Source organism: Gopherus flavomarginatus, chromosome 5, assembly GCF_025201925.1.
Source record: "Gopherus flavomarginatus isolate rGopFla2 chromosome 5, rGopFla2.mat.asm, whole genome shotgun sequence".
Classification (NCBI taxonomy): Eukaryota; Metazoa; Chordata; order Testudines; family Testudinidae; genus Gopherus; species Gopherus flavomarginatus.
In genome coordinates this window covers 2,941,358-2,967,206 of record NC_066621.1, presented here as the reverse complement: position 1 = coordinate 2,967,206, position 25,849 = coordinate 2,941,358, and the positions used below count along the sequence as shown (strand labels likewise).

Here is a 25,849-nt window from a genome sequence, read left to right as displayed (position 1 = left end):
AATCTAGCAAGAGTCATTGAAGGAGCAGCACTGGGTTTGCAGAATTTGGCCCCTGTCCTAGGTTTCCTTGGAAGGCCTATTTTACGAACTGTCTGGGATGTGGAGGTAGCTCCAGACTTCACCGAGACCACACCAGATGTTAACAAAATTCTAATCCATGTTAACTCCTGCTTGGTCCCCTCCACAGCTGGGTCCCCAAGTTATGTACCAATTGGGAGCAGGTTAAACACACTATGAGCCATTGCTGTGTGTTTCTTTGGAGGTGAGAGGGATGAGAGTGAAGAGTTTCATGGCAATAGAATACTTTCACATTCCCTTAAACTTTAAAGGGTGTTATTATACAATCCAGGGGTTGTTCCCATGGAAATTGTTCTGATTGTGCTGCTGAGTACATAAGGGTATGGGTGTGGCTACATCTGTTTGGTGTGTTTCACAGACAGTAGTTCTCTCACATTCTATGTTTCATATGTTTGAATAGCTGATTTTTTTGTCTAGTATTTGGGAGAGTGTAGCTTGTGGTGGGGATGGAATTGTTTGAGGATTTTTTGTTTTGTTGGCTTTTTAATGTATGCCTTATAATGTGCTGCTGGAAAACTCATAATTTGCTGATCAGTATTGTCCTGATAAAATATGTGTGGCATGTGAAGTTATAGGATTGCATTGTATGATGTTTTCTGAAAACATCCACTCAGTGAACCCTGCAGTGAAGTATCTAGCTACCTACCTACCTACCTAGTTTTACTGCACGTGTCAGCAGATACCAGCACACTTTATGAGTCCTTTGGCATTGCCTACTGAGGCTAAGATCAAGAATGCTGAGTGTTCAGATGGTCCATTCCCTTAGCTCTTTAACCCCAAGATGCACAAAGGGCCTTGAAGTTGAAAGGCCCCATAACCCGTTCTACTCATAATCAGGGACATGTGCGGGGATTTAAATGTGACTATTTGGAGGGGGACATTTTAAACTTTAACACCTCCCCACCCGATGCCCCCAGGCCCTGCTGCCCCCCCCCTTAGCTTCCACTGCCTCCGTGGGATCCCCACCCATCCCTCCAGCACCCCACTGCCTCCAACCCCCATTGTTCTGGGCTCTGAACCATTACTGGAGGCTGCGGGTGAGAAAGAGACAGGGCTCCGCAGGCTTCCTGGGCCCCCACCCCCAGCAGAACTCTGCTGTCAGCCCATCTTCCCTGTTCTAGGTGCCATCTAGTAGGGCTCAGCAGGAGTGCTAGCTGGAGTGCCATTCCCAGGCACTTCTCCAGCCATGGTCAGCTCAACTTCCACCCTGGCAGAAAGGGGTGAGGAGGGGCTTGGGGGAGGTAATATTGGGGCAGGGGCTGGTTCAGAAGCTGCAGGAAGTGGCAGAGATTCTGAGGGTCCATTCCCCTTTGTGCACGCCCCTGGTCATCATCATCACTTGACTCAATGACCAAGACATAAAATGTAGCTAAAAGAGGATGAAACTTTCCACGAATAGTTTTAGCCACTTTTCTTTTGGCCAGGAATTGGGCACCATGTCAGAGGAGGAGATGGTAAAGTGATCAGGAGCGACTCTTGAAAATGGGGGGAGGGACACTGACGGAAAAGTGAGTGGGCCTGCATGGGCCTCTGTGAAAAAAGGGTGCATGACTCAGTTCGCCCCTCCCATGCATCGGTGCTGAAAGTAGTAGTATTGAAATGATTCATTCAACCCAAAATGAATATTTTTTGCTTTGTCGACTTTTTTGATTCATCGATATTTTGGGGTAGTTTTTGGTTAGGATGAAGCGGAATATTTTTTTTCCAGCAAGCTGATAGCAGGTCCAGCTCTGTCCATGTCCCATTCACAGTGCCCTGAGCTAGAATGTTCCCTGAATCCCCGCTCTTCAGAGTCTAGAATCTTTTCAAGTAGACCTAAAAGCAAGAACTCACAGTAAACATGGTGATGTGGTATAAATATGTTGTGTAGTATATGACTTTTTTTTCCTGTTTATTTCTCTTTTACAAAAAATGCTGCCCTACCTCCCCACCCCTAGGTGCCATTTTGGTATTCAGTTCACTGTCCCATAGGTTTCAGAGTGGTAGCTGTGTTAGCCTGTATCAGTAAAAACAACTAGGAGTCCTTGAGGCACCTTAGAGACTAACAAATTTATTTGGGCATAAGCTTTCATGGGATATAACCCACTTCATCAGATGCATGGAGTGGAAAATACAGTAAGCTGATATAAATATACAGCACATGAAAAGATGAGAGTTGCCTTACCGAGTGAGGGAGCCAGTGCTAACGAGGCCAATTCAGTTAGGGTGGATGTGGCCCATTCCCAGAAGTTGACAAGAAGGTGTGAATATCAATAGAGGGAAAATTATTTTTGTAATGACCCAGCCACTCCCAGGCTTTATTCAGGCCTAATTTGATGGTGTCGAATTTGTAAATTATTTCCAGTTCTGCAAGTTTCTCGTTGAAGTCTGTTTTTGAAGCTTTTTTGTTGAAGAATGGCAAATCCTCACCTGATCTAGCAACCTGGTGTGTATACTATCTCTCTGGAGACAGTGGACTCAGTCATTTCTGTGAGAGCCCAGGGATAGGGGCTGGATACTGCCGGGGAACACGTTTCAAGGAACTTTCAGGCTTGGAGTGCAACTGAGGTGACATGCGAGGCAAAGTAAAGACTGGCTGAGCTTTGGAGGAGATTAGTTGGGGGGATGCAGGAGGGTTAACAAACTGGCGAGTCAGAGAGCTGACACATAATTTAGCCCCTGCAAGTCCCTTGCTCACTGATGCACTAGAAAGACAGTCTTGAATTCCCCAAGGAAGTGTCACAACCTTCTTGAAACTTTCTGGGGCTGCCAGATATTGTTGGAACAAAACAGAAGAGAAAAAAAACAATACAAATAATTCACAATGATAATAAGCATGATGAGGAATGAGAGTGCAGTGGAGTGGGAACTGAGTTCTCCTGCTTCCACCTCCCAATCAGTAACTCAGTATGGAGTAAACAGGCTCAAGAGAAAGTTAGCAATTTGTGTATCACTTTCCACTGGGCATCTTTCACCTCCTTGTTCCTCAGGCTGTAGATGAGGGGGTTCAGCATGGGGATCACCACCGTGTAGAACACAGAGGCTATTTTGTCAGTATCCAGGGAGTAATTGGTGGTGGGTCGGAAATACATGAAGAGGAGAGAGCCATGGAACATGGCCACAGCCGTTAGGTGGGAGGTGCAAGTGGAGAAGGCTTTGCGCCTACCCTTGGCAGAGTGGATCCGCAGGATAGTGATGATGATATAGGCATAGGAGAGGAGAATGATCACAATGCTACTCACCACCACGCAGCCAATCAAGGCAAACTTCAAAATCTCGGTGACGCGTGTATCGGAGCAGGAGAGCGACAATATCGGTGGAAAATCACAGAAGAAATGATTGATGACATTGGAGCTGCAGAATGATAAATGCAAAGTAAAAATGGTGTGTACCATTGTGTCCAGCAAGCCCACAACATACACCCCAGCCACTAGCTGATGACAGAGCCATCTGGACATGGTGACCGTATAGAGCAGTGGGTTACAGATGGCCACATAACGGTCATATGCCATCAGAGCCAGCAGGAGGCAATCGACGTGACCAAAAGTACCAAAGAGATACATTTGCACAGCGCAGGCATTGTACGAAATCCTTTTGCTCTCGGCTAAGAAGTTCAGCAGCATCTTAGGGGAAATTATCGAGGAAAGGCAGAGGTCACAGAAAGACAAATTACCCAGGAAAAAGTACATGGGGGTGTGGAGACGGGAGTCAATCTGGATTAACACAATCATTCCCAGATTCCCTACCAGGGTGACAATGTAGATCATTAGGAACATCACAAAGAGAGGGACCTGAAGCTCTGGACGATCTGTCAGCCCCGAGAGAATGAATTCTGTCACTGTTGAGTGATTTCCCTTTTCCATCTCCACAGAACCAAGATCAGGGAGCTGCGGTGATGTGGGCAGGCAGACAGCTCAGGAATTCTATCCCTTCCCTATAAGGAGAGGAAATAAAGAAATGATGGAGGTTAGTTTCTTAGGGGACTCGCCTGCTGAATCAAGAAAAGGCCTTAGTCCATCGACCCAGAGGCTCAGAGCTGATCATTCCAGTTATCTGATAAAATGAATACACAGCATAAATGTAAGAACAGCTGGGTTAACTATGCCCCAAACATGGGCATTGCTGGCCTCTAAGCACAGCAGTGAATAGTGACTTTTAACTATTGCATGAGAATTTCTGACAGAAACTCTCACCCCTTGTTTTTCCCAATTCATACAAGGTGAGCTCTGTGCTCTGGCATTTCAGTTCTCGGTTACTTATTGTGACCCAGTTACTTAGGGTGATAATTAAGCCTGTTCAGAAAATGAAAATCGGCTTTACCTTTGTTTGTATGAAATCCCAGAGTCATAATATAATGCACACATACACGCACCTGTAAACTGTTACTTTCTCCAAAAGATGAGGTTTTTTTCCCTTTAGCACAAGACATAGAAAGTGATGCTTTCGCTTCCAAAGGTCTTGGTTCAATCCTCGCTGATGACTGTAGTGTCTGAATTTGTATGCAAGCATGATTCAGTCCAACTGCATGTACCTGCAGAAGACAGAGAGATGTGTCTTTGCTTCAAGCTGCTACTCTGGAGAATTCAGGAGGTTTCACACTGTTCTTGGTGACCTGGGGGACCTGATCCCTGAAGCAATCATGTTCACCAAGATGCACAACACAATTAAAATGCACTGGGTCAGCCAAAGCCACCCCAAATGTAACTCATACCCTGGGGTTTAATCTGTTGCACCCTTTGCTTTGTTTGTTATTAAACAGTCCCATTTCTGCAGAGTTACCCAGGGCAGAGCCAGGAGTATGTTTCATTCTGCTGCTTTCACTGGGAGCTGGGTGAAGAGCGGAGTGGGTGTGATGAATATCATGGGAGTGGGGAGGAAAGGAGATTGAGAGAGAAAATGGGACGTCAATGGAGTTACCCCAGTGTGAGATGTCTGTGTCTCCAAATCCCCTCTTGTCCTACGAAATGATTTTGTTGTCCTTCTTCCAACCCCAAGACTCTAATTACAGCAAAACCACCCCAGAATTGGTCTGGTGTCCCATGCTGACCCCCACACGCTCTGCTGAATAATTTTAACCAACAATATCTCCTTTATTTATATATTTTTGTTTAATTCTCCCTTCGCTCCCCTTCCTTTCACATCTCCCCATCTCTTTTCCCTAAGCCTTTCCATGGCATGTTTTTCATTCTCCCTTTCCCCTCTCTCAGGGCTAAATTGTCACAGTCCTTCCTCAGCTAGGGAGAATAAGGCCTCTCCCCTGGCCTCTTGCTCAATGCTGCTCACCCAATACACCCCTCTGGGAACAAGCAGGTGGGGAGGATGACAAGGAGTGGGAGGAACCCCGGCTCCAGCCCCTTACTCGCCAGCTAGAGAGTAGCTGACTGCCTGCACTCTGCCTGGTGGGTTAGGGGGTAGACTGCTCCAGGATGATTAGTTATTCCTCCCCTCATGAAGCATGACAGAAACTGTGACTCCTTGTCTCTTGGGTGATGCAGCTACCTACTGACCCATACTTAGGGCAAATGGTAAGGTTACAATCTAGCATTGCATCTCCTTCCATTCATCCCCTTTCCCATGTTCCTCTCTCTTCCTCTAACTTGTTCATCCTCAGTCTTCTCCTGTCAGCTCCTTCACACTGCCCCCTACTCTTCCTCTACCCCTGGTTCTCAGGCTATTTCCACCTCCTCCTGTAGCTCTCACTCATCAGAGCTGGTGCCCTTTGGGATAAGGAATCTCTTTTGTCCAATAACATAAGTGTCATAGAATTATAGAAGATCAGGGTTGGAAGAGACCTCAGCAGGTCATATAGTCCAACTCCCTGCTCAAAGCAGGACCAACACAAACTAAATCATCCCAGCCAGGGCTTTGTCAAGCCGGGCCTGAAAAACCTCTAAGGAAGGAGATTCCACCACCTCCCTAGGTAACCCATTCCAGTGCTTCATCACTCTCCCAGTGAAATAGTGTTTCCCAATATCCAACCTAAACCTCCCCCACTGCAACTTGAGACCATTGCTCCTTGTTCTGTCATCTGCCACCACTGAGAACAGCTGAGCTCCAGCCTCTTTGGAACCCCCTTTCAGGTAGTTGAAAGCAGCTATCAAATCGCCCCTCATTCTTCTCTTCTGCAGACTAAATAACCCCAGTTCCCTCAGCCTCTGCTCATAAGTCAAGAGCTTTAGTGTCCACAGCTTTAGTCTTGTGATGTGACTCAGTTACAACAGCAGCAGCTCAAGTGCACTGCAAAGTTGAATTCTCTTCCTACAGATCCCATGACTCGGTTATTTCTGTAATACAGATGGGCCTTTACAGCACAATACTCTCATAGAGAATGTCCTAGCAGCAGCCCCTTGTCCCTAGTCAAGCTAATGAAGACAGAATTTGTTGTTGGTTTTGTTGGTGTTGGTCCTGCTTTGGGCAGGGAATTGGACTAGATGACCTCCTGAGATCTCTTCTAACTCTAATATTCTATGATTATCCCTCTGCCTTCTAGTGATGTCACACAGGATGGCAAGGCTCTATCAGAACCTAGATTCATAGATTTCCAGGCCAAATGGGACCGTTGTGATCATCTGGTCTGACTACCTGTACAGTGTAGGCCAGAGAATTGCCCCCAAATCATTCCTAGAGCAGATTTTAAAAAACCCTCCAATCTTGATTTTAAAATTGTCATTGATGGAGAATCCACCATGACCCATGGTAAATTACTCCAGTGGTTAATTACCTTCACTGATAAAAATGTGCACCTTATTTTCAGTCTGAATTTGTCAATGGTACAGCATGTCTTTAGAGAAGTCCTGTTACAGTGAATGAATGTCTCATGGTGGAAAGAGAAATAAGTCCCTCAGCCATTTATGAATGCGGGGTAGGGGGTGAGCGTGGAATTCAGGAAAGCTCTGTCTCTTGTACTCTCATAGAGACAGACACCCTCCTTTCCACTGGGAGATGTTACGTTGCACTTCATATGATTTTCCAGGATGAGCCAAATCCTTCCTCCTTTTCTGGCCCCTGTGCATCAGGCTGGTAGCACAAAGGGGGTGCAAAGCCAACCCAGTCACCAAGTTGAGGAGTCCCCTGACATGGGTGAGTTGCTGGGTAATGTAGAATAGGGGTAGTCATATCTGCACCATTATCCCTAGCCCGTCACCAGTTTAGGGGTGTGGCCAGAGAAAAGAAGGTGTGGCCAGAGAGCCCTTGTGCTCTGTTGAGCCTGGCCCAACACACTACAGCCTCATTCCAGAACAACAGTATTTAAATACACAAACCAGCCCACCCTAACGGAATTATATTAATTATTGTTGCAAAGATCAAGAATTCTATTCAGCTTTACATTTTCCCCACTAGGTGGCAATAGCACCACTAGGGATCCCCCGAGTTGAGGGGCTGTTGATCCATTGAGACTCAATGCAGCTCCAAGGAGGCCCTAAGTTGTAATGGGAGGGCTGAACTGAGACAAAGGCTGGATTGGGGGCCACCAAGGTGCCCAGCTGAAGCCTGATCCCTATTAAGTTAGCAGACATAAGAAAAAAATAGCATTAAACAATGGCTCCGCCCGTGTCACATCCACCTCCCCTCCCACACAAGCTCTTAGGGCTCACGCCAGCAAACCACTTTCGCAGATGCTTAGCTGGGCTAACATGAGGAGCTTTACAGAAATCAAGAGGCAGTTGCATGAGCTTCAAATTAAGCTCACGTGTGCTTGCAGCATCAGGTCCTTAGTGAGCTACAAGAGCGAATAGAAAATCACCAGCCAGTCATAAAACCATCTACAAGCAGCGGGTATAAGTGGTGAATCAATGCCACCAAAGAATTGCAGCTCTTTGCTAGGCTGCACTCGGGGGCTTGGTACGTGGAATCCTGCCACAGAGCACACTGGTCAAGAGCACACCCAGGTCCAGCTAGCTGACTGTGACCTCACTCACAATGGTGACATAGGAAGAAGAACATGGGAGTGGAGGGAGCGGTCAATCTTGACAGGTCTTATTTCATCCCTTGTCACTCCCTTGACTTCAGAGGTGTTGCTCCTGACCTCGAGCAGGATAAGGGATATCAGAATCAGGCTGTACAGTGGGGTCTGCCTGAGAAAGCTTAACTCAGGGATCTTACCTGCACTAGGAAATTTACTACTTGCCAGGTGCAATGCAGACTGGGCACCGCTGCACCGTTGCTGCCAATCAAGGCCGAGATGCCCACAGGTTTCCACCACATTCTGTGTAATTAAACATGCCGGCAACAATTTTCAAATTAGAGCGTTTGGATGCCTCCCTTTTGGGGTATGGAACGTGAGATGCCCTCACAGGGCCTGGGAGAGTGCTCAAGCATGTTCTGAAAATCAGCCCTTTTATGCAAAAAGAACAGGAGTCCTTGTGGCACCGTAGAGACTAACAAATTTATTTGAGCATAAGCTTTCGTGGGCTTTTGTGGCTGAACATGCCATAATTTTAAGGCACTAGTCACTCTTTACACTCTTGGTCTCCACACTGCAGCGTATGGCATGATTTCAGATAGGCTGTAATACCACTATTAATAACATGGCTACAGCAACAGGCAAAGTATTAAGAGTGTCTAGAAGGTGCTATGCCGCCTAGTGGGAAAAATGTCAAACTGAACATAATTCTTGCTCTATTATCCTGTTAGGGTTGGGTTTATTTGCTTGCCTTCATCAGTACTGTTGTTCTGGTATGAGCCTGTATGGATAGGGTGACCAGATGTCCCACTTTTAAAGGGACAGTCTCATTTGAGAGGACTTTTTCTCATACAGGCACCCATTACCCTCCACCCTCGTCTTGTTTTTTTCACAGTTGCTATCTGGTAACCCTATGCATGCAGAAAGTGTTGCACATAGTGCAAGTATGCTGTAAACTGCAAAAAGTCAGCACACAATGCTACTCCGTGAATTGAACCTGAGCTTCAATATTCTTCCCGCTGGAATCCTGAACACAGTAAATTCCTACACTCTGCACTCTGGCACCTCTAGGCTCAGCAGTTCATAGACCGGCACGTCTGGGTTTTCTGCATCCATTACAAATGTAAAAAAAAATAGTTTGAGCCCCAGAACCTAATTGCTTGAGCCCTGGCACCTCATTCATTACAAATTAAGTGCAGCCTGCACGAGTACTGTGTAATGTATTTTATTTCCTTACTCCTGTATTACCTACCTTCCCTTGTCCCCAAGGGAAAGAAACCCTATTTGCTCTATTAGGTTTATGTTAAGAAGGCAGAAAAACTGTGATTTTTATAGAAAGGATTTTTAAAATATTTTATTTGGGATAAAACAATGATCTTTACAATTAGGCCCAATCATATGAAAAGGACAAGATGAAAATATGAATTGTTCAAAGGAGCATAACAGCATAAATGCTCATATCCATCAGATACACTATTATCATGTAGCCCAGCAGTGTCTGGCAGGCTCATGGTGCTGAATGCTGTACCAGCACCTGGTGAAGACAAGTCCTGCCCCAGAGAGCTTGCTGTTTAAATAGACAAGACAAAAGAAGCATTATCACCTCTGCTTTACAGATGAAGAACTGAGGGCCAAAGAGGAGGAGTAATTTGACCAAGTTCATGGAGGGAACCTATGGTAGAGTTCAGACCTGCATTCAGGTCATCTGAATCCTGAACTAGTGTTTTAACTACAGAAACATCCTTGTCAAGCATGGTGCTACTAACACTCTAGCAGAGCTTTGTGGGATGCTATGCTTCTTGAGTCAGTATCCCCGTCACTTGCAGCTAATAAAGATCCCACGGTACGAGGGGTGACACTAGCATTCGGGAATGTTATTTACAGGACATTGATCAAATTCCGTCCCTGGCCAATATATTCTACCTCAGTAACATCCCCCTCCTCATTTCAGTTGGAGCTGCTAGGTCTAGCTTTTAAAAAGTGCCTTCTGGTTTTGGATGCCTCCATGTTTGACTGTGCAATCTTAAACATATGAGCACAGTGAACCTGCTCAGTCCCATCTTTTGCAAGGTGCTATCATCAGGGATGCTGCACCGTTTTCCCTGCCTCCCATCCCTGCCCGTTATTCTGAGACATGTTAATGTAGAGAGGATGAAAAATAATTTCTCAACATTACTCTCCCCAGGGCGTTCTTCACGTCCTTGTTCCTCAGGCTATAGATGAGGGGGTTCAGCATAGGGATTACCACCGTGTAGAACACAGAGGCCATTTTATCAGTGTCCAGGGAGTAGCTAGAACTGGGCCGAGTGTACATGAAAAGAAGAGTCCCATGGAAGATGGTGATACACAGGAGGTGGGAGGCGCAGGTGCTGAAGGCTTTTTGTTTCCCCTCAGCCAAGCGGGTCTGTATGATCGTGAGGAGGATGTAGAGGTAGGAGACCAGGATCAAGAGAGTGGTGCTAATCTCCACCACACTCATAGTGATGAAGAGCAGGAGCTCGTTGAGCCATGTGTCAGAGCAGGAGAGTGCTAGCAGTGCGGGAACATCACAGAAGAAATGATTGATGACATTGGAGCTGCAGAAAGACAACCGAAAGGTGAAATGGGTATGAACTAGCGAATCCACCAAACCTATTGTGTATGCCCCAGCTACCAGGCTGACACATAGCTGCCTGGACATGGTGATATTGTAAAGCAATGGCTTGCAGATGGCCATACAACGGTCATAGGCCATCGCGGCCAGGAGGAAGCACTCCGCATCCAAGAAAGAACCAAACACATAAGACTGTGCTGCACACCCAGCAAAGGAAATGGACTTGTCCTCTCTTAAGAAGTTCAGCAACATCTTGGGAACAATGGCAGAAGAGTAGCAGAGATCACAGAAGGACAAGTGACTGAGGAAGAAGTACATGGGGGTGTGAAGCTGGGGGTCAATCTTGATTAACACTATCATCCCAAGATTGCCCAGCAGGGTGATCGTATAGATAATTAGGAACACCACAAAAAGGACAACCTGCAGCTGTGGACTGTCTGTGAATCCCACGAGGATGAACTCGTGGACCATGGTGCTTCTGTTTCCTCGATCCATGTCAACAGCTTGTCCGTTTTTCTGCTGCCTAGATGAGACAGAAGGCAAATGGTGAAACTCAGTGGGAGTGAGACACAGTCATTGAAATGAACTTCCAGTAAACAATAGATACAGATGCAAATGACTTTGGTTTTATTCTGAATCAGAATAAAAGGCAGCATATGATTTTTTTTTCACTCAATGGAAAGTTCCAAAAAATACTGATTTGGAAATGTGGAAATGGTTCATTTTGACACTTTCAAACAGAATGTAATATTTTGACATTCTCAGATCAATATGTTTTGTTTCATCTTGGTTTCAGATCAGTCTCTGTCCTCCTGATCTGCCTCAAGACTCCATTCTCCTCTCTGGGCCGAACTCCAACTGGACCACATTTCCCACAATGCACCTGTGACACGCTGTACCCCTTTCTCAAAGGATTATGATAAATTTTGTACAAAGTGTGCCTTGTAAGGTATCATTTTAAAGCTTATAATGTGCTCATCATTATGGTGTCTCCTATGAAGCCCCATAGCAACTGAGGCAAACTCAGATTAACACTGAACTGACCTGAGACAAAATATTTCAATTCTGGTCAACGAACCCAAATATTTAGATTGTGTTCCACCCAACCTAAAATGACATATTTCTTTTCCATTTCCCTGATGGAAAATCCAAAAAAATAGACAACATATGATTATAATATTTTCATTATTGTTCTCTGGGTTTTTTTTTAACTGCTCCTGCATATTGAGCAAGGGTCTTCCTTGAATGTTCTCCAATGATGTTCAAGTCATTTTCTTGGGCTTCCCACTTATTATAGAATTTACCTGTGTTGCTTAATAGTTCATCACTCCTCCACCCCTCCCCACCTTACTTTGTATTAATGCAATGAAATACATCTGACATCATGTTCCTCTAGCTGCTGAAAAGGGCTCCCCACCCTCACAGCTCTGCCCATGGCACTCCATCCTGACTTGCAGCCCCCTACCATTCCAATCCTGAGTTTTACAACACACAGCTCTGGCAACACCCTTCGATCCCAACCGGCGGGCCCTAGACCTGGGCTCCCTGCATACACAGTCTGCTCTGCTAATGCCCCTTAGTCCTGACCTGCAGCCCCACTGCTATGCCAGTCCTAGATTACCTGACCCACCCACTCAGCTCTGCCACTGCCCCTCAGTGCCAACCAGCAGCCCCTCCACTATCCCACACACACATCTCTGCGGGTGTAACCCACAGAATCTCTTTCTCTTTCACCCGATTCTGTTCCTAATGTTTACCATCAATACCACTTATGTGGCACATGTGAGTAAAACTACATTTTCAGAAGCCTTCTCTTATTTCGGTGTCCAGAATGAGGAGTGGACATTTCCCCTGCTGTTGGGCCAGATTCTCAGCTGATGTAAATCATCATAGCCCTATTGGCATCAAGAGAATTACAATGGTTCATCCCAGCTGGCCCATCCCCGTGATGAGGAGATTGCCCAGAACAATCACCATGTGGGACAGTAAGAACAGGACAAAAAATACAAACTGCTGAGAGTGGGAAAGTGCAAGGAGAACAAATTCCATCACCACTGTGTGGTTCCCCTGATCCATGGCTTCAGTTCATGCCTTTTACAGAAAAGCTGGACTGGGAGGGGAGGGAGAGGAAGTTACAATCACACTCATGGCTGGTGAATAATGAAGTCCATTGCACAACATCAAGATTCACATATATAAATAAAGAAGCAAAGACATTTATATAGTTGTGTGAATAACAGAAATGTTGGTTGTGTTGCCATTCCAAAAAAAATGGGGGGACCAAATTGTTTTGGACTGAACCATTTTTTTTTCAAAATTTTCAACAAGATGAAATTAGAAAAAAAAATAGAAGTCAAAGAAACGTTTTGTTTGACCTGAAACAAACTGTTTGGCTTGATTTCAAGCATTTTTGATGTTTGTTTATTTTTTAAATAAAAGTACAGGATGTTTTGAAATGAAATGTCATTTCAAAAAAAAAACTTGATTTTTGCGGAATTATTTTGAGAGTTTTTTTCTGACCGACACATTGCGGCAAAACTAACATGAATTTGTGAAACACTTCAATGTTGCTGAATCTGCATATTTTAGCTTGAAAAGTTTCAGCTGAAAAATTTCACCCTGCTCAATATTTATAGCACATTCAGTATATTGTAGAGGGATCAATTTTGCCAGAGTATCACATAATAAGCAATGAGACTCCATGAGGAATTGTGTTTGCTAAGGTTTCAGCTTCACCTGCACTCTGCCCACTAATTCATCCCTATTCAGCTGATTCTAATGTTCTAAACCTCTGAGCACTTTCCATATAAACATTTGTTTTGTGTGTGTGTTTGGTTTGAACCACCAGCTACAAAATGTTTCTTGCTCTTCTCTAAAATAACACTAATATCTTTCTTGTATAGCATGTTTCATCACTAGATCTCAAAGTATTTTACAAAGGAGATAAGTATTTTCATTACCATTTTACATATGGGGAAACTGAAGTACAGAGAGGTGAAGTGACTTGACCAACATCACCCAGCATAACTGGGAGTTACATCATAGATCTCTCCTGAGTCCCAGGCCAATCTACTACTTACTAGGCCAAATGAGAAAATCCCTCTATCTTCTCCTTGTTGTCTCTTAACTATACTTTTCTGAATTTCAGAGCTGGTAACATTTAGACCAAAACTAAAAACAGCTCTAAGATTCAGCTACAAACGGATACCTTTTAGCCCTGTGATGGAGCTCAAAATTTACCCTTTCCAGTGGCTTTTGTATTCCAGCACACAAGATATATAGTAAAATTACATCCATTGGAGCCTTTGCCTCCAGTTTGTATGACTATCTCAAGGATAATGTGCTAGTTATTAGGCTCAGCAGCATTCATTTTCAGGGCACAGAAGAAGAACTCCCTCCATGGCAGGAACTCTCCAGGGAAAGTTCTCTGTCCTGTATTACGCAGGAGTTCCAGGCTAGTAGGGTGACCAGACAGCAAGTGAGAAAAACTGGGACAGGGGCTTGGGGAGGTAATAGAAGAAAATGACCCAAATATCAGGACTGTCCCTATAAAATAGGGACAGCTGGTCACCTTACAGACTAGTCCATAATGGTCCCTTCTGGCATTAAAATTTATGAGCACAGAATATGCAACATAGCTGTGCTGTGTGATAGGGAGCCCCGGCTGTGGGTCAGAGAATTGACTTTGTCCACTGGTTAAATCCCATTGCACTCCAGAATATTAAATAAACCTGCTGTGCAAAAGAGAAGTGCTATTGGAAGCCCGAAACGTACATGATCCCTCAGCTTGATTTGTAGAGGTTAGAGGAACAAAAGAGATGCTATTTCAGCTCATGATCTTCCATCACACTGTGTCAGAGACGTAGGCGAGTCAGTCCTGTCACAAGGTATCATGAATATTTAATTGTTAATTTTGGATTGAACTTTAAGTGGGGAAAAAAGGAAATTAAAAAAAACAAGTGTCAGTAACGCTAAATATTATGTAACACATAGCTACTAGTCCATACCATGAAGGTGGTGGTGTTTCATTGGTGCTGGCTACATATCTGAGATATACTTTGTGTACTTGTGCATGTAATTTTACCTTTGAATTCGGAAGACCAGACTCTAGGGGAAGACAGCCTGAGGCAATGCATCCAGGGGCTGGGACAATGACATAGAACTTGGCATAGTTCTATGTCATTGTCCCAGCCCCTGGATGCATTGTCCCAGCCCCTGGATGCATTGTCCCAGCCATCTGGATGCACTGTCCCAGCCCCTGGATGCATTGTCCCAGCCCCTGGATGCATTATCCCAGCCCTCTGTTCTTGGCTTTACCATAGACCTGCTGTGTGACTCTGGGCAAGTCACTTTTCCTGTTTCTTCTCCCATCCTTTGTCTCTCTTGTCTGTTTAGATGGTTTGGGGCAGGGACTGCCTCTTACTGTGGGTGTATTCCCTCTGGATTTCAGGTGCCTACTATGGATTTCTACAATGGGGCTCTAGGAACCAGACTCAAACCCTCGGTTCATTTCAAATTGGCCATCAGAGGGGAACGATTTTCAGTGACTACAAAATGGGTTGTATTCAAACGAGCAGAGACCTAGGAGAGTGAGGTTCCATATGGGATGTCCATGCACCTGCAGTCCAGATAGTTTTCATATGCTGAGGTCTAGCTCAGGGACTAAGGGCTGCATAATCTGTTACACTGGTTGTGAGTTACTGATTCTTTCCCCCTCTAGCTCACCAATTGATATGGCAGTTCAGCGAGGGAGGTCTCACACCACTGCAAGGTGCTGGCTGTTCAGGGGCATGTGAGGAATGAGTTGGTGATATCTCGGTACAGTTCCTTACTGGACAGGTGGCAAAAACCACCACCGTGATTGGCACCAGCTGTCCCGCTTGGTCTGTCAACCGAGGACAAGGTCTGAACGAATCATGGCAACTGAAGTCCCCTGTCACAAATATTGTGTGTGTGGAAAGGTGGGGCAGTCTTTCATAGTCATGCCTGAGACTCATTGTTGGGGCATTCTCTGTGTGTGCGTGTGTGTGTGTGTAGTGGGCACCTGTTCTGGTGATCATTGCGGAAGTCACTTCTCCAGCTCTGACAATCCACCATGTTTCACCAGCCTTAACTCATGGAAAATTCAGAGCAACCAACAAAACAACATAGAGAGAAAGGAAAACACATTCATCAAAGGGGAAAATTTAATTAGACCAATCCAGCATTAAGGTCCCCTCCCAGTCTAACGTCCCTGAAGTGAATAACTCCCATTAACATCAATGGGCTTAGGGACAAATATCTAAATGTACCTTTAAATATCAAGCCCTTTGTGTTTTCATTTATCTGTGAGAGAAAGAAGAAGTAACTCAGACAATCTCCCAGAAATACAACTTAGACTATGGCCCTAGCGGAAGAGTAATGAGGCTTCAGTCTTGCATTTAGTGCAGGCTGATGGATGCCTCACAGACAGACAGACGAGACACAGGACACTTACATGGGATGCGTTGCCGATGCTTTCCTGAGTGAGTCTGGTTTAACCTCCGCTGCTTTCATCTGCTACAGAGAAAAAGTCCTTCCACGTGAACAGCATCGGAAACCTGATTTGGAGAGAGTTGTTTAAACTCTGACATTGGCCAGTCAGCGCAGTGCTGTCTGCTGATGTATAAACCTCAGCCTCATGCCCAGAAAAAAAATGTATTCTGTGGGTCCCTCTGTGCAGTCTGGAGGTCACTAATGATCCACTTAGGGATCTGGGGAGGACGTTAAGCCATCAGCTTTCAGTGAAATTTTAATACTAAGGTCCCTCTGACCTCAGAATGGAGCAATGGCTATTTCTGTCCTTGCTGGCAGAGCCTGATCTAATTGGGCAGCTTCTCTCCATCTCTCGAACCAATCCACTCTCTTATTCTGGCAGTCGTTCATCTCCCGGAGGAGTAAGCTGAAGCAGAAATAGGTAAAGTAAGTTACATAGAAAGTCATGCACCTGGGGATCGAACTCCGACACTGGCATCATTTGGAAAGCAATTAAACTTTCTATTTCATCAGCCTCCTCCTGGGAAATAAACTGTTGATGTTGTGGGCCTATAGCTGAAAACTGGAATTAGATTTTGTCTGTTGCATCACACCAGGGCCACTTTGAAACCATCTTTTAGTGATATCCAAGGGAACACAGTCTTGGTAGTGGTAAAGGATTTCATTGAAGGTCTGTGATTTCATTACAAGGCATAAGAACAGGAAGCAAAAGAAATTAGTTTTGGATCGAAAGACCTCTCATTTTGCAAGTTAATTGGGACAAATGCTGAGCAGGAGTTCGTTATCATGGTCGTATAAACCTATTATTCATTATTATTTGTATTAGTGCTGCTTCTCAAAAAATCCACATCAGTTTACTCATCAGGGGCGTCTGACCCATTGACTTAAATAGAGATACATGGATTTACATAACCTGGCCCTGTTTACCTAAATGAAGTTATTCTGATTTCTGCCAGCAGGATCCCAGGTCTCATATTTTCTTTGTCTGTGCAGCTCTATAAGTCTTTACCTAGATAATGGCTCATGAATCAGTATGGTCACCATTTCTAGGTATTCCCAAAACAATGAAACCCTGTATGTCATAGGTTTATGGGTATTTAGGACCAAACTCTAATCCCCAAATGTCACAGCCAAAATTCAAGGGTTTGATCCTCAAGCAGGCTCTGGAGACCCTCAAGACAATAATTCTGAGGCATGTTTCCCAGCCGCGGGTGAGCAGTAAATGTCTAGAGGAAGGAGAGATAACAGACTCTCACACTTAACCATTTGATAAGAAATGAGAAAAACCCCATTTCTCCCACCCACCCCCATTTACCAGTCATCCAGAGTTGTGGGGAGGAGAAGGGGCCCAGTTTTGACATCTAAGAGATATTCAGAGAATTCTCCCAATCACTGTCTTTCCTAATGCATTGAAAGAACCACCTGTTGTCATTGGCCAGACATGGAGGGCAGAGATGTTCCCTGACTTCTTCTATGATATATGAAGATATGGATAGAGCAGGGTTGTTAGTGATGTGGAAAGTGGAAAGAATAGAGTGAGGGGCAGAAGAAGGGCTAATTCTGTGTATTGGGGAACGCCATCTCTGCCCTTCATTTGTCCATCACAACCCAAATTTCTGGAGCACAGGAGCCTGTCTACCTCTGCATCTACATGGTGCTCCTTGCTCATTGACTGGTAGGTCTCTGACCCTACCCCTCATTCCTGCTCCCATTTCCCTGAGGCCAGAAAAAGATGGCTGAAGCATTGCTTTAGCACAGCTCCAAATCTGTGGTTGGTGGGGAGACTATGATCTAGGCTATGTCATGAGTCTTATAGTTCTCCTGGTTAGATTTCTATTGTTAGAGAGACATAAAGATATGACCTAAATTGGTGCTGATCACAGAGGTCCTGTCTATGATGATTTTTCAATGGCCAATATCCATTGTGTGTAAACATCCATTAGCTGTCTTCAGTTAAGGCCAGTGTCCAACAAAATCAATGGAAATTCACCTTGTGGACTTCAGTGTTTTCGCGTTAATCCTTGGTATACAGAACTTAACCTTCGGATTTCTGCTCCAGATGATATTGTGACAACTGTGACACAGGGCCAGGGCCTGTGACAAAACTGGGGCAATGGGATTTCACTGCAGTACCAGTTCTCAAAGACACTCTGGTTGCACTGGATGATTAGATTTCGGAGGAAATGCCTGGTGACATGGCCCCTGCTGCTTACATTCCAGGATGCCACTTGTATTCCACCCCATGTTTAGTATGGGATCCCCATTGGTGTGGAAGAGGAACCCAGAATCTTTGGGAAATCTAGCAGTACCACTGGTGCTGTGACATCCTGCCTTGCACTCCAGCTCCTTGATACATTCATAGTGTAGCCCACTAGTCAAGGTGCATATCTGACCTTCCTATGTGCCAAAGTGGCTCTTTACTTCAAGCTGTACCAGCTCCTGCCTTTATTTGTGGAGATCCCTGATTAAACTCTTCATGACTGAGGGGGGACATGATAGCAGTTTTCAGGTATCTAAATGGGTGTCATAAGAAGGAGGGAGAAAACTTGTTCACCTTAGCCCCCAAGAATAGAACAAGAAGCAATGGGCTTAAACTGCAGCAAGGGAGATTTAGGTTGGACATTAGGAAAAAGTTCCTAACTGTCAGGGTGATTAAACACAGGAATAAATTGTCTAGGGAGGTTGTGGAATCTTTATTATTGGAGATATTTAAGAGTAGGTTAAATAAATGTCTATTAGGGATGGTCTAGACAGCATTTGGTCCTGCCATGAGGGCAGGGGACTGGACTAGATGACCTCTCGAGGTCCCTTCCAGTTCTAGAATCTATGAATCTATGTGTCAGTCCAGATGGAAGCTGTCACAGAGGCAGGATTGGAACCAAGTGGTCAAGGACATAGACTATATTTTTCCTTCATCTGCCTTGGCAATATCTGTACATGGGGAGCAGGAAATAAGGCTTGGTACCTTCTCTTCTACTTACACAGTATTCCAGGTATTTGTCCATTATGAGAAATGAGAGACATTAATCACTCCTATGGCAACAAGATGTTGGGTCACAAAACCACAATTGTGACAAAACTGCAAGAACTAGCACACAAGAGAAGCCAGTAGACATGATCAAACAGTGGCAGTGATCTTTGGGAAATTTCCCCTTTTTTGCTGAGCGAACCAATCGTGAATGCAATCCTGATTTTCTTTGACGATATTTGTAATTCTGAAGAATATGTTTAAATGTTAAACGAAATAACAGGGACTCCGGCAACGCCAGGCCAGCAGCAGAAGCAGTAATCGGCCTAGCTTCCAAACTCTCTTTGGTCAGCCCTGCATTAACTCCTCCAGTATATTCTCATAGGACTTGCCCAGGACTGTTACAGTCTGTTGGCTTTTCAGGTGCACGTGTGAAATGAGTTGGTGGGTTCTCAGTACAGTTCCTGACTGGACAGGGGTCAGCTAAGCAAAAACCACCATCACCATTGACACCAGGTGTCCCCCTTGAATCATGGGGGCTGAATTCCCCAGTCTGATAGTAGCTTTCGGGGGTGGGGTCTTGCAAAGTCATGGCTGAGACACGTTTCAAGGGAATTTGTCTGCATGGTGGGCAGCTGTTCTAGCAATAACTGTCGAACATTCACTCTCCAGCTCTGTCAGTCCAACCCCTCTCTCTAGCCTTGACACATTTTAAATACAGAACAACCAACAAAACATGAATGGAGAATGGAAAACAAGTTCCTCAAAGGGGAGAGTTTAATTGGACTGAGCCAGCAGTAGGGTCCCAGTCAAATGCACACTGAAGTCAATAGGAAGATTCCTATTAATGTCAATGGGTTTAGGGCCAGATTTTTAAGGGTATTGAAATTCACGTGACTTAGGCACCTAAGTGCCTTTCAAAATCTGACCCTTTGTGCTTTAATTTCTTTGTAAGAAAGGAAAAAGTAAAGGAAAACAATCTCTCAGAAATATGGCTTATCAGTGGAAGGAGCAAAGGCTACAGTCCTAGAGGAAGACTAATTATATATCAGCGAATCCCTCTATTTAGGGCTAGATGAAGGATGTATTAGAGATTCACAGATAGACTGACATACAGACAGGTGGGACGGTTACATTGACTTCATTGTCAATGCTTTCTGGGGTGTTTTTTTTTAATTTCTGCTACTTTAACCTGCTCCTGAATTAAAGTCTTCCAGTCTTATTAAGTTTGCAGATGATACCAAGCCGGGAGGGATTGCAACTGCTTTGGAGGACAGGGTCAAAATTCAAAATGATCTGGACAAATTGGAGAAATGGTCTGAGGTAAGCCGGATGAAGTTCAATAAAGACAAATGCAAAGTGCTCCACTTAGGAAGGAACAATCAGTTTCACACATACAGAATGGGAAGAGACTGTCTAGGAAGGAGTACGGCAGAAAGAGATCTAGGGGTCATAGAGGACCACAAGCTAAATACGAGTCAACAGTGTGATACTGTTGCAAAAAAAGCAAACGTGATTCTGGGATGCATTAACAGGTGTGTTGTAAACAAGACACGAGAAGTCATTCTTCCGCTCTACTCTGCGCTAGTCAGGCCTCAACTGGAGTATTGTGTCCAGTTCTGGGCACTGCATTTCAAGAAAGATGTGGAGAAATTGGAGAGGGTCCAGAGAAGAGCAACAAGAATGATTAAAGGTCTTGAGAACATGACCTACAAAGGAAGGTTGAAAGAATTGGGTTTATTTAGTTTGGAAAAGAGAAGACTGAGAGGGGACATGATAGCAGTTTTCAGGTATCTAAAAGGGTGTCATCAGGAGGAGGGAGAAAACTTGTTCATCTTAGCCTCTAATGATAGATCAAGAAGCAATGGGCTTAAACTGCAGCAAGGGAGATTTAGGTTGGACATTAGGAAAAAGTTCCTAACTGTCAGGGTAGTTAAACACTGGAATAAATTGCCTAGGGAGGTTGTGGAATCTCCATCTCTGGAGATATTTAAGAGTAGGTTAGATAAATGTCTATCAGGGATGGTCTAGACAGTATTTGGTCCTGCCATGAGGGCAGGGGACTGGACTCAATGACCTCTCAAGGTCCCTTCCAGGCCTAGAGTCCATGAGGTGCAATCAGCTTAAGAACCTACAGGGAAACCTGGTTCCTACAGGGCTATTTAAAGTGTCGCATTGGACAATCAGTACAGTAAAGAGTTTGTGGCTGGATGATGTTTAAACCTCATCCCTAGGCCAGAAATGAGACCCATTCTTAGAGTCCCTCTTTGCAATCTAGAGGTCACCAATGATGTGCTTAAGCATCTGGGGAGGGTATTTAACCCTGTCAGTACTGAGTTAAATTTTCATACCGAGGCCCTTCTGAGCTCATAAGGGACCAATGGCTATTTCTGTCCTTGCTGGCAGACCTGTAACCTATAGTACTAAACCACTTATATATATATATAATGCAAGAGACCTACAGGCCATATCCTGTATGTTAAGATAAAGCAAAATTAGATTATCTAGATTAAGACCTTTTATTCAGAAAGCAAAGTTGACCTATATCTTGTTACCTAAATAGATGAGTACTCACGCCTATGTCTATGACCTTTTATTCAGACTGATAGACAATGACGAATGGCATAGGGGGGATTTCCCACAGACTTAACAAGTACACCACAGGAGACTGATGTACATACATACCTGTCATCAATACGCACATACATACTAGCCTATGGGGTAAGTACACCCTAACATTTCTGTGGGTGAGGAATGAAGTTTGGGCATAAGAGAGAGCAGGTCCGGTATTTGCCCTATAAAAGAGGTAACCACCTCAATAGATTGTCTCCATTATCTTCAGTTTCTCCATTTTCTTACTAGCTTTAGATCTCCATTTCTCTCTGTCTCCATTTCTCACTTACTTGTTCCACTCTATCTATCTCCGATGACTGCTACTATTTGTAGGCTATACTTGTTCTTCTTAAACTTTGTTTCAAGGGAACTAGGCTAAGCTTGGTTTTCCTAAGTTTTATTCTTTGTTTATTAAGTTTTGATTTAAGATTAAGATAATCAAGTAAACCCTAGTCAGCTTTAACAGCTTTTAGCATTTTCTAAGCACTGCATCCCTCACTCAAGAATTGAGAAACCTGAACTGCAAGGCTGGTCCTGTGTCTCTTACCACCAGGTTACAAGGAAGAGTGTGAGTATATTAACCAAAGCTCTGTTGCATATAATACTATATTCTCATATGTATCTGATGAATAGCAGTAATGAAATTGTAACTTTGTAACTCTTGAGTATTTTACCTTTTACTTACTATTATTGATTTTAATAAAAAGTCTTTAAGGCTATATCCGTCTCAGTGTGAGCTTCCTGTCATACCCCTGAGGGTCCTTTATTACTTCTGTGAAGCCTGATTCAGGACAAGAACTTTTATCTTCTGATCAAACAGATTGGCGAGCCTAAACCCATACTAATTAGTCTTGTTAATTATTGTTATTATTATTATTAAAATAAATTACATTAATAAACTAAATTCCCATATTAGCCAAATTAATATTATCAGTACACCCTAAATCAGGCTACAGACCTTGACCTAAGTGAATAGCTTCCTTCCCTATCTCTCTGACCAGTTCACTCTCTTCTTCCGACAGTTGAAGGAGAAATAGTTAAGTAAGTTATGTAAAATTCATGCACCTGGGCTCCAGACTCTGATTCCAGAAGCATTTGTAAAGAAATAACATTTTCTATCTCATCAGCCTTGTTCTAGGTGCCAAACATTTAAGGTTTATTTAGCTAAAAACTGGAATTATATTTGCTGCTGGGACTTATTCAAAAGTTGCATTGCACCAGGACCCCCTTAAAACCAACTTTTAATTATACTCAAGGGAACCCACTCTAATAATTGTCAACAGATTTTGTGAAGAGTCTGTGTTCATAGTTACAAGCGGTGAGAACAGGAAGGAAAATAATTTATTTTTGGATCTAATGTCCTATCACTTTAAATGTTAATAGGACCAAATCCAGAGCTGGTAGAAGTTGGCATGGCTGCCTAGACTCCAGACAACTCCAAACACCAGCTGGGGATCCAGTTCACTGACTAACTTCAACAGAGATATGCTGATTTATACCGGTTGGGGACTTGCCCATGCTTGATTCCGCTGCGCAGCACTATAGGTGTTCACCAAGGTAACGGCTCACTAGGCACTATGATCACAATAACTAGGAGTTCAAAATAGTGACAGAAAGTGTTTGTGTGAGTTATTAATATTTTGAATCCAAATCTGCAGCCAGTGCTCAAGGGTTTAGGCATTTTACAAGCTCTGGCTGATACTCAAGACAGTCATTCTTAGGAACATTTTCCAGGAGCTGGTAAGCAAAGCAAGCCACAAGAAGGGAGAGAGAGCAGACTTTCACACCCAGCCATGTGTCAGGGAGTGAGGAAGACCCCGTTTCGCCCACACACACACACTCACATTTACCAAACATCCAAAGACGTGGGGAGAGAAAGGGAATTCAGCCCTGACTTCCAAGAGGTAGTAAGGGAAACAGGACTGTGAGGAATGATGAAGGAAAAGGAGGAACAGTAGCTGTAACTCCTCTGCTATCTCCATAGCAATAGCCCCACCCCATGAAATTCTGTGGATAGTTTCTCCCAAGTTACAGATTGGGCCTGGTTCACTCCCTACTACTTCCCCTGAACACTGTATTTTATCTCAACTTCCTCAAGAGCAATGTAAAGATTCATTTCCAAAGGGACTTTAATAAATAGCTAAGATGGTGACATTACCACCTGTACCACATATCCCATTAAATTTCCTGATGTTATCTGGTTCCTGCTTGCCCTGAGTCCTGAGGGTTAGGTCCAGTTAAATAGCCTTACGTTTGTTTTGGGTATCATAAACCAGCGTCATGGTGCGATGACATGTTATCTTCATGTTGAATCAACAGTGTTTTACCAGCCTGTTCTTATGACACAAAACCATCACATGCTGATGTGACCTCGTAATGCAGTATCAGGAATTCTGGGACATGACTATTTTCTACCGTGGGGCAAATTGCAAGAGGCAGGAACCCACAGGTGGAGGAAGTGATAAGCTAGGAGGTCCTTTCCCACCCATCTCAAACCATCCCAAGTCAACATTAACCAAATATCACTGCCTTCTACAAACTGTATTGTTGGGTGAATGAAATAATTTAGTCGTCACAATACAGCTTCTTACTCCTTGACCAATTGGTGTTAGCCTTGTCCATGAGAGACAAGCACAACGGTGAAAAAGTTCAGTCTTGCTCCTTCTCTGGAGATTGCTAACCATGGTATCCAAGTGGGGCATCTCTCTTGGGTGGCCTGGATGGCTCATATTCTAAAAAGATGAGCTTTCTGCATGTGTATGTGATGGGAGCATAGGGAGGGAACATCTAGATTTGTTTGAGAGGAGTCTCGTATTCACACAACTGGAGATATGCTCTGCTTTGAGTGCTCTGAAGTTTTGGTGGTCACATTCAGAAAGTTTGCAGGAATCTATTGATTGTGAGGAGGAGTGTTCATGTCTCAAATTGAATATAGCTTCTTTAGAAGGGCAAGTAGCATCACTGTAATTAATCGAGGTGAATCTGAGCATCTCTTCACCAGAACTCAGAGTAGCAGCCATGTTAGTCTGTATCCACAAAAAGAACAGGAGTACTTGTGGCACCTCGGAGACTAACAAATTTATTTCAGCATAAACTTTCGTGGGCTACAGCTCACTTCTTCGGATACATAGAATGGAAGACATTCCATTTACATTGCATGTAACAGATCCTCATAGTGAGCACATGCTTACATGTTCATGAGAACATAATGCAAAATTATTACTATTAGTAGTATTGCAGCATTGCCTAGTGGCCTCAACTGAAACTGGGACTCCATGTGCTTGGTGCTGTACAAACATAGTAAAAGACCGTACCTGCCCTGACGAGATTACAGTCTAAAATGGCAAAACATGGGAGGGAAGCAGAGGTCCAGAGAAAGGAAGTGACTGACCCAAATTCATAATATAAGAACCAAGACTACTACCCCATGACTTCAGAGCAGGAGTCCAGGGCTATCGCTGGCTCATACTGCTCCAGTGCTACTGGGACGACAATAATGACCACAAAAAAATCTAACTGAAATTAGGTATAAAATTGAACAAAGAACTGGAAAAATTTCCACTTTTCACTGAGCCTTAAATGTTGGAAGCGTTCACATCAAAGTAGAATGGTAATATGTAGCCTGATTTAGGGTGTACTAATAATATTAATGTAAGCTATCGCTTTAATTCTATTTTAATTTCATTAATATTGTTATTAATAATTGGTTATTAATATTAATTAGTAGGGTCTTAGGCTCACCAATCTGTTTGATCAGAAGATAAAACTTCTTGTCCTGAATCAGGCTCCACAGAATTTACAAAGGACCCTCAGGGGTAAGAAAGGAAGCTCACAGATATAGCTATAAAGACTTTTTATTAAAATCAGTGAAAAAGTAAGTAAACGGTAAAATAATCAGAGTTACAAACTTACAATTGCATTACTACTATTCAAAAGATTCATATGGTAATATAGTACTATATGCTACAAAGCTTTGGTTAATATACTCACACCCTTCCTTGATAATCTAGGGCTAAGAGACACAGGCCCAGCCTTGCGGTAGGGGTTTCTCAATTCTTCAGTGAGAGATGCAGTGCTTAGAAGAAATTAATGCTCAGAGTTATCACAACTACCTTAGGGTTTACTTGACTAACTTAAACTTAAACAGAAAACCTAAGAAACAAAGTAAGAATAAAAGTTTAGGGAAACCAAACTTTGCTAG

At 43.8% G+C, this 25,849-nt stretch overlaps 2 protein-coding genes across 2 annotated transcripts; both read right to left on the bottom strand.

The window, feature by feature from the left end:
• Nucleotides 1-2,981: 2,981 nt before the first annotated feature.
• LOC127052835 (olfactory receptor 1009-like) lies at nt 2,982-3,920 on the bottom strand. Its single transcript, XM_050956953.1, has one exon. It carries the CDS (start codon nt 3,918-3,920, stop codon nt 2,982-2,984), a length of 939 nt encoding a protein of 312 aa, XP_050812910.1.
• A 6,177-nt stretch (nt 3,921-10,097) lies between these two features.
• Nucleotides 10,098-11,048, bottom strand: LOC127052832 (olfactory receptor 5AR1-like). Its single transcript, XM_050956950.1, has one exon. The coding sequence runs from the start codon at nt 11,046-11,048 to the stop codon at nt 10,098-10,100; it is 951 nt and encodes a 316-aa protein (XP_050812907.1).
• Nucleotides 11,049-25,849: the final 14,801 nt, after the last annotated feature.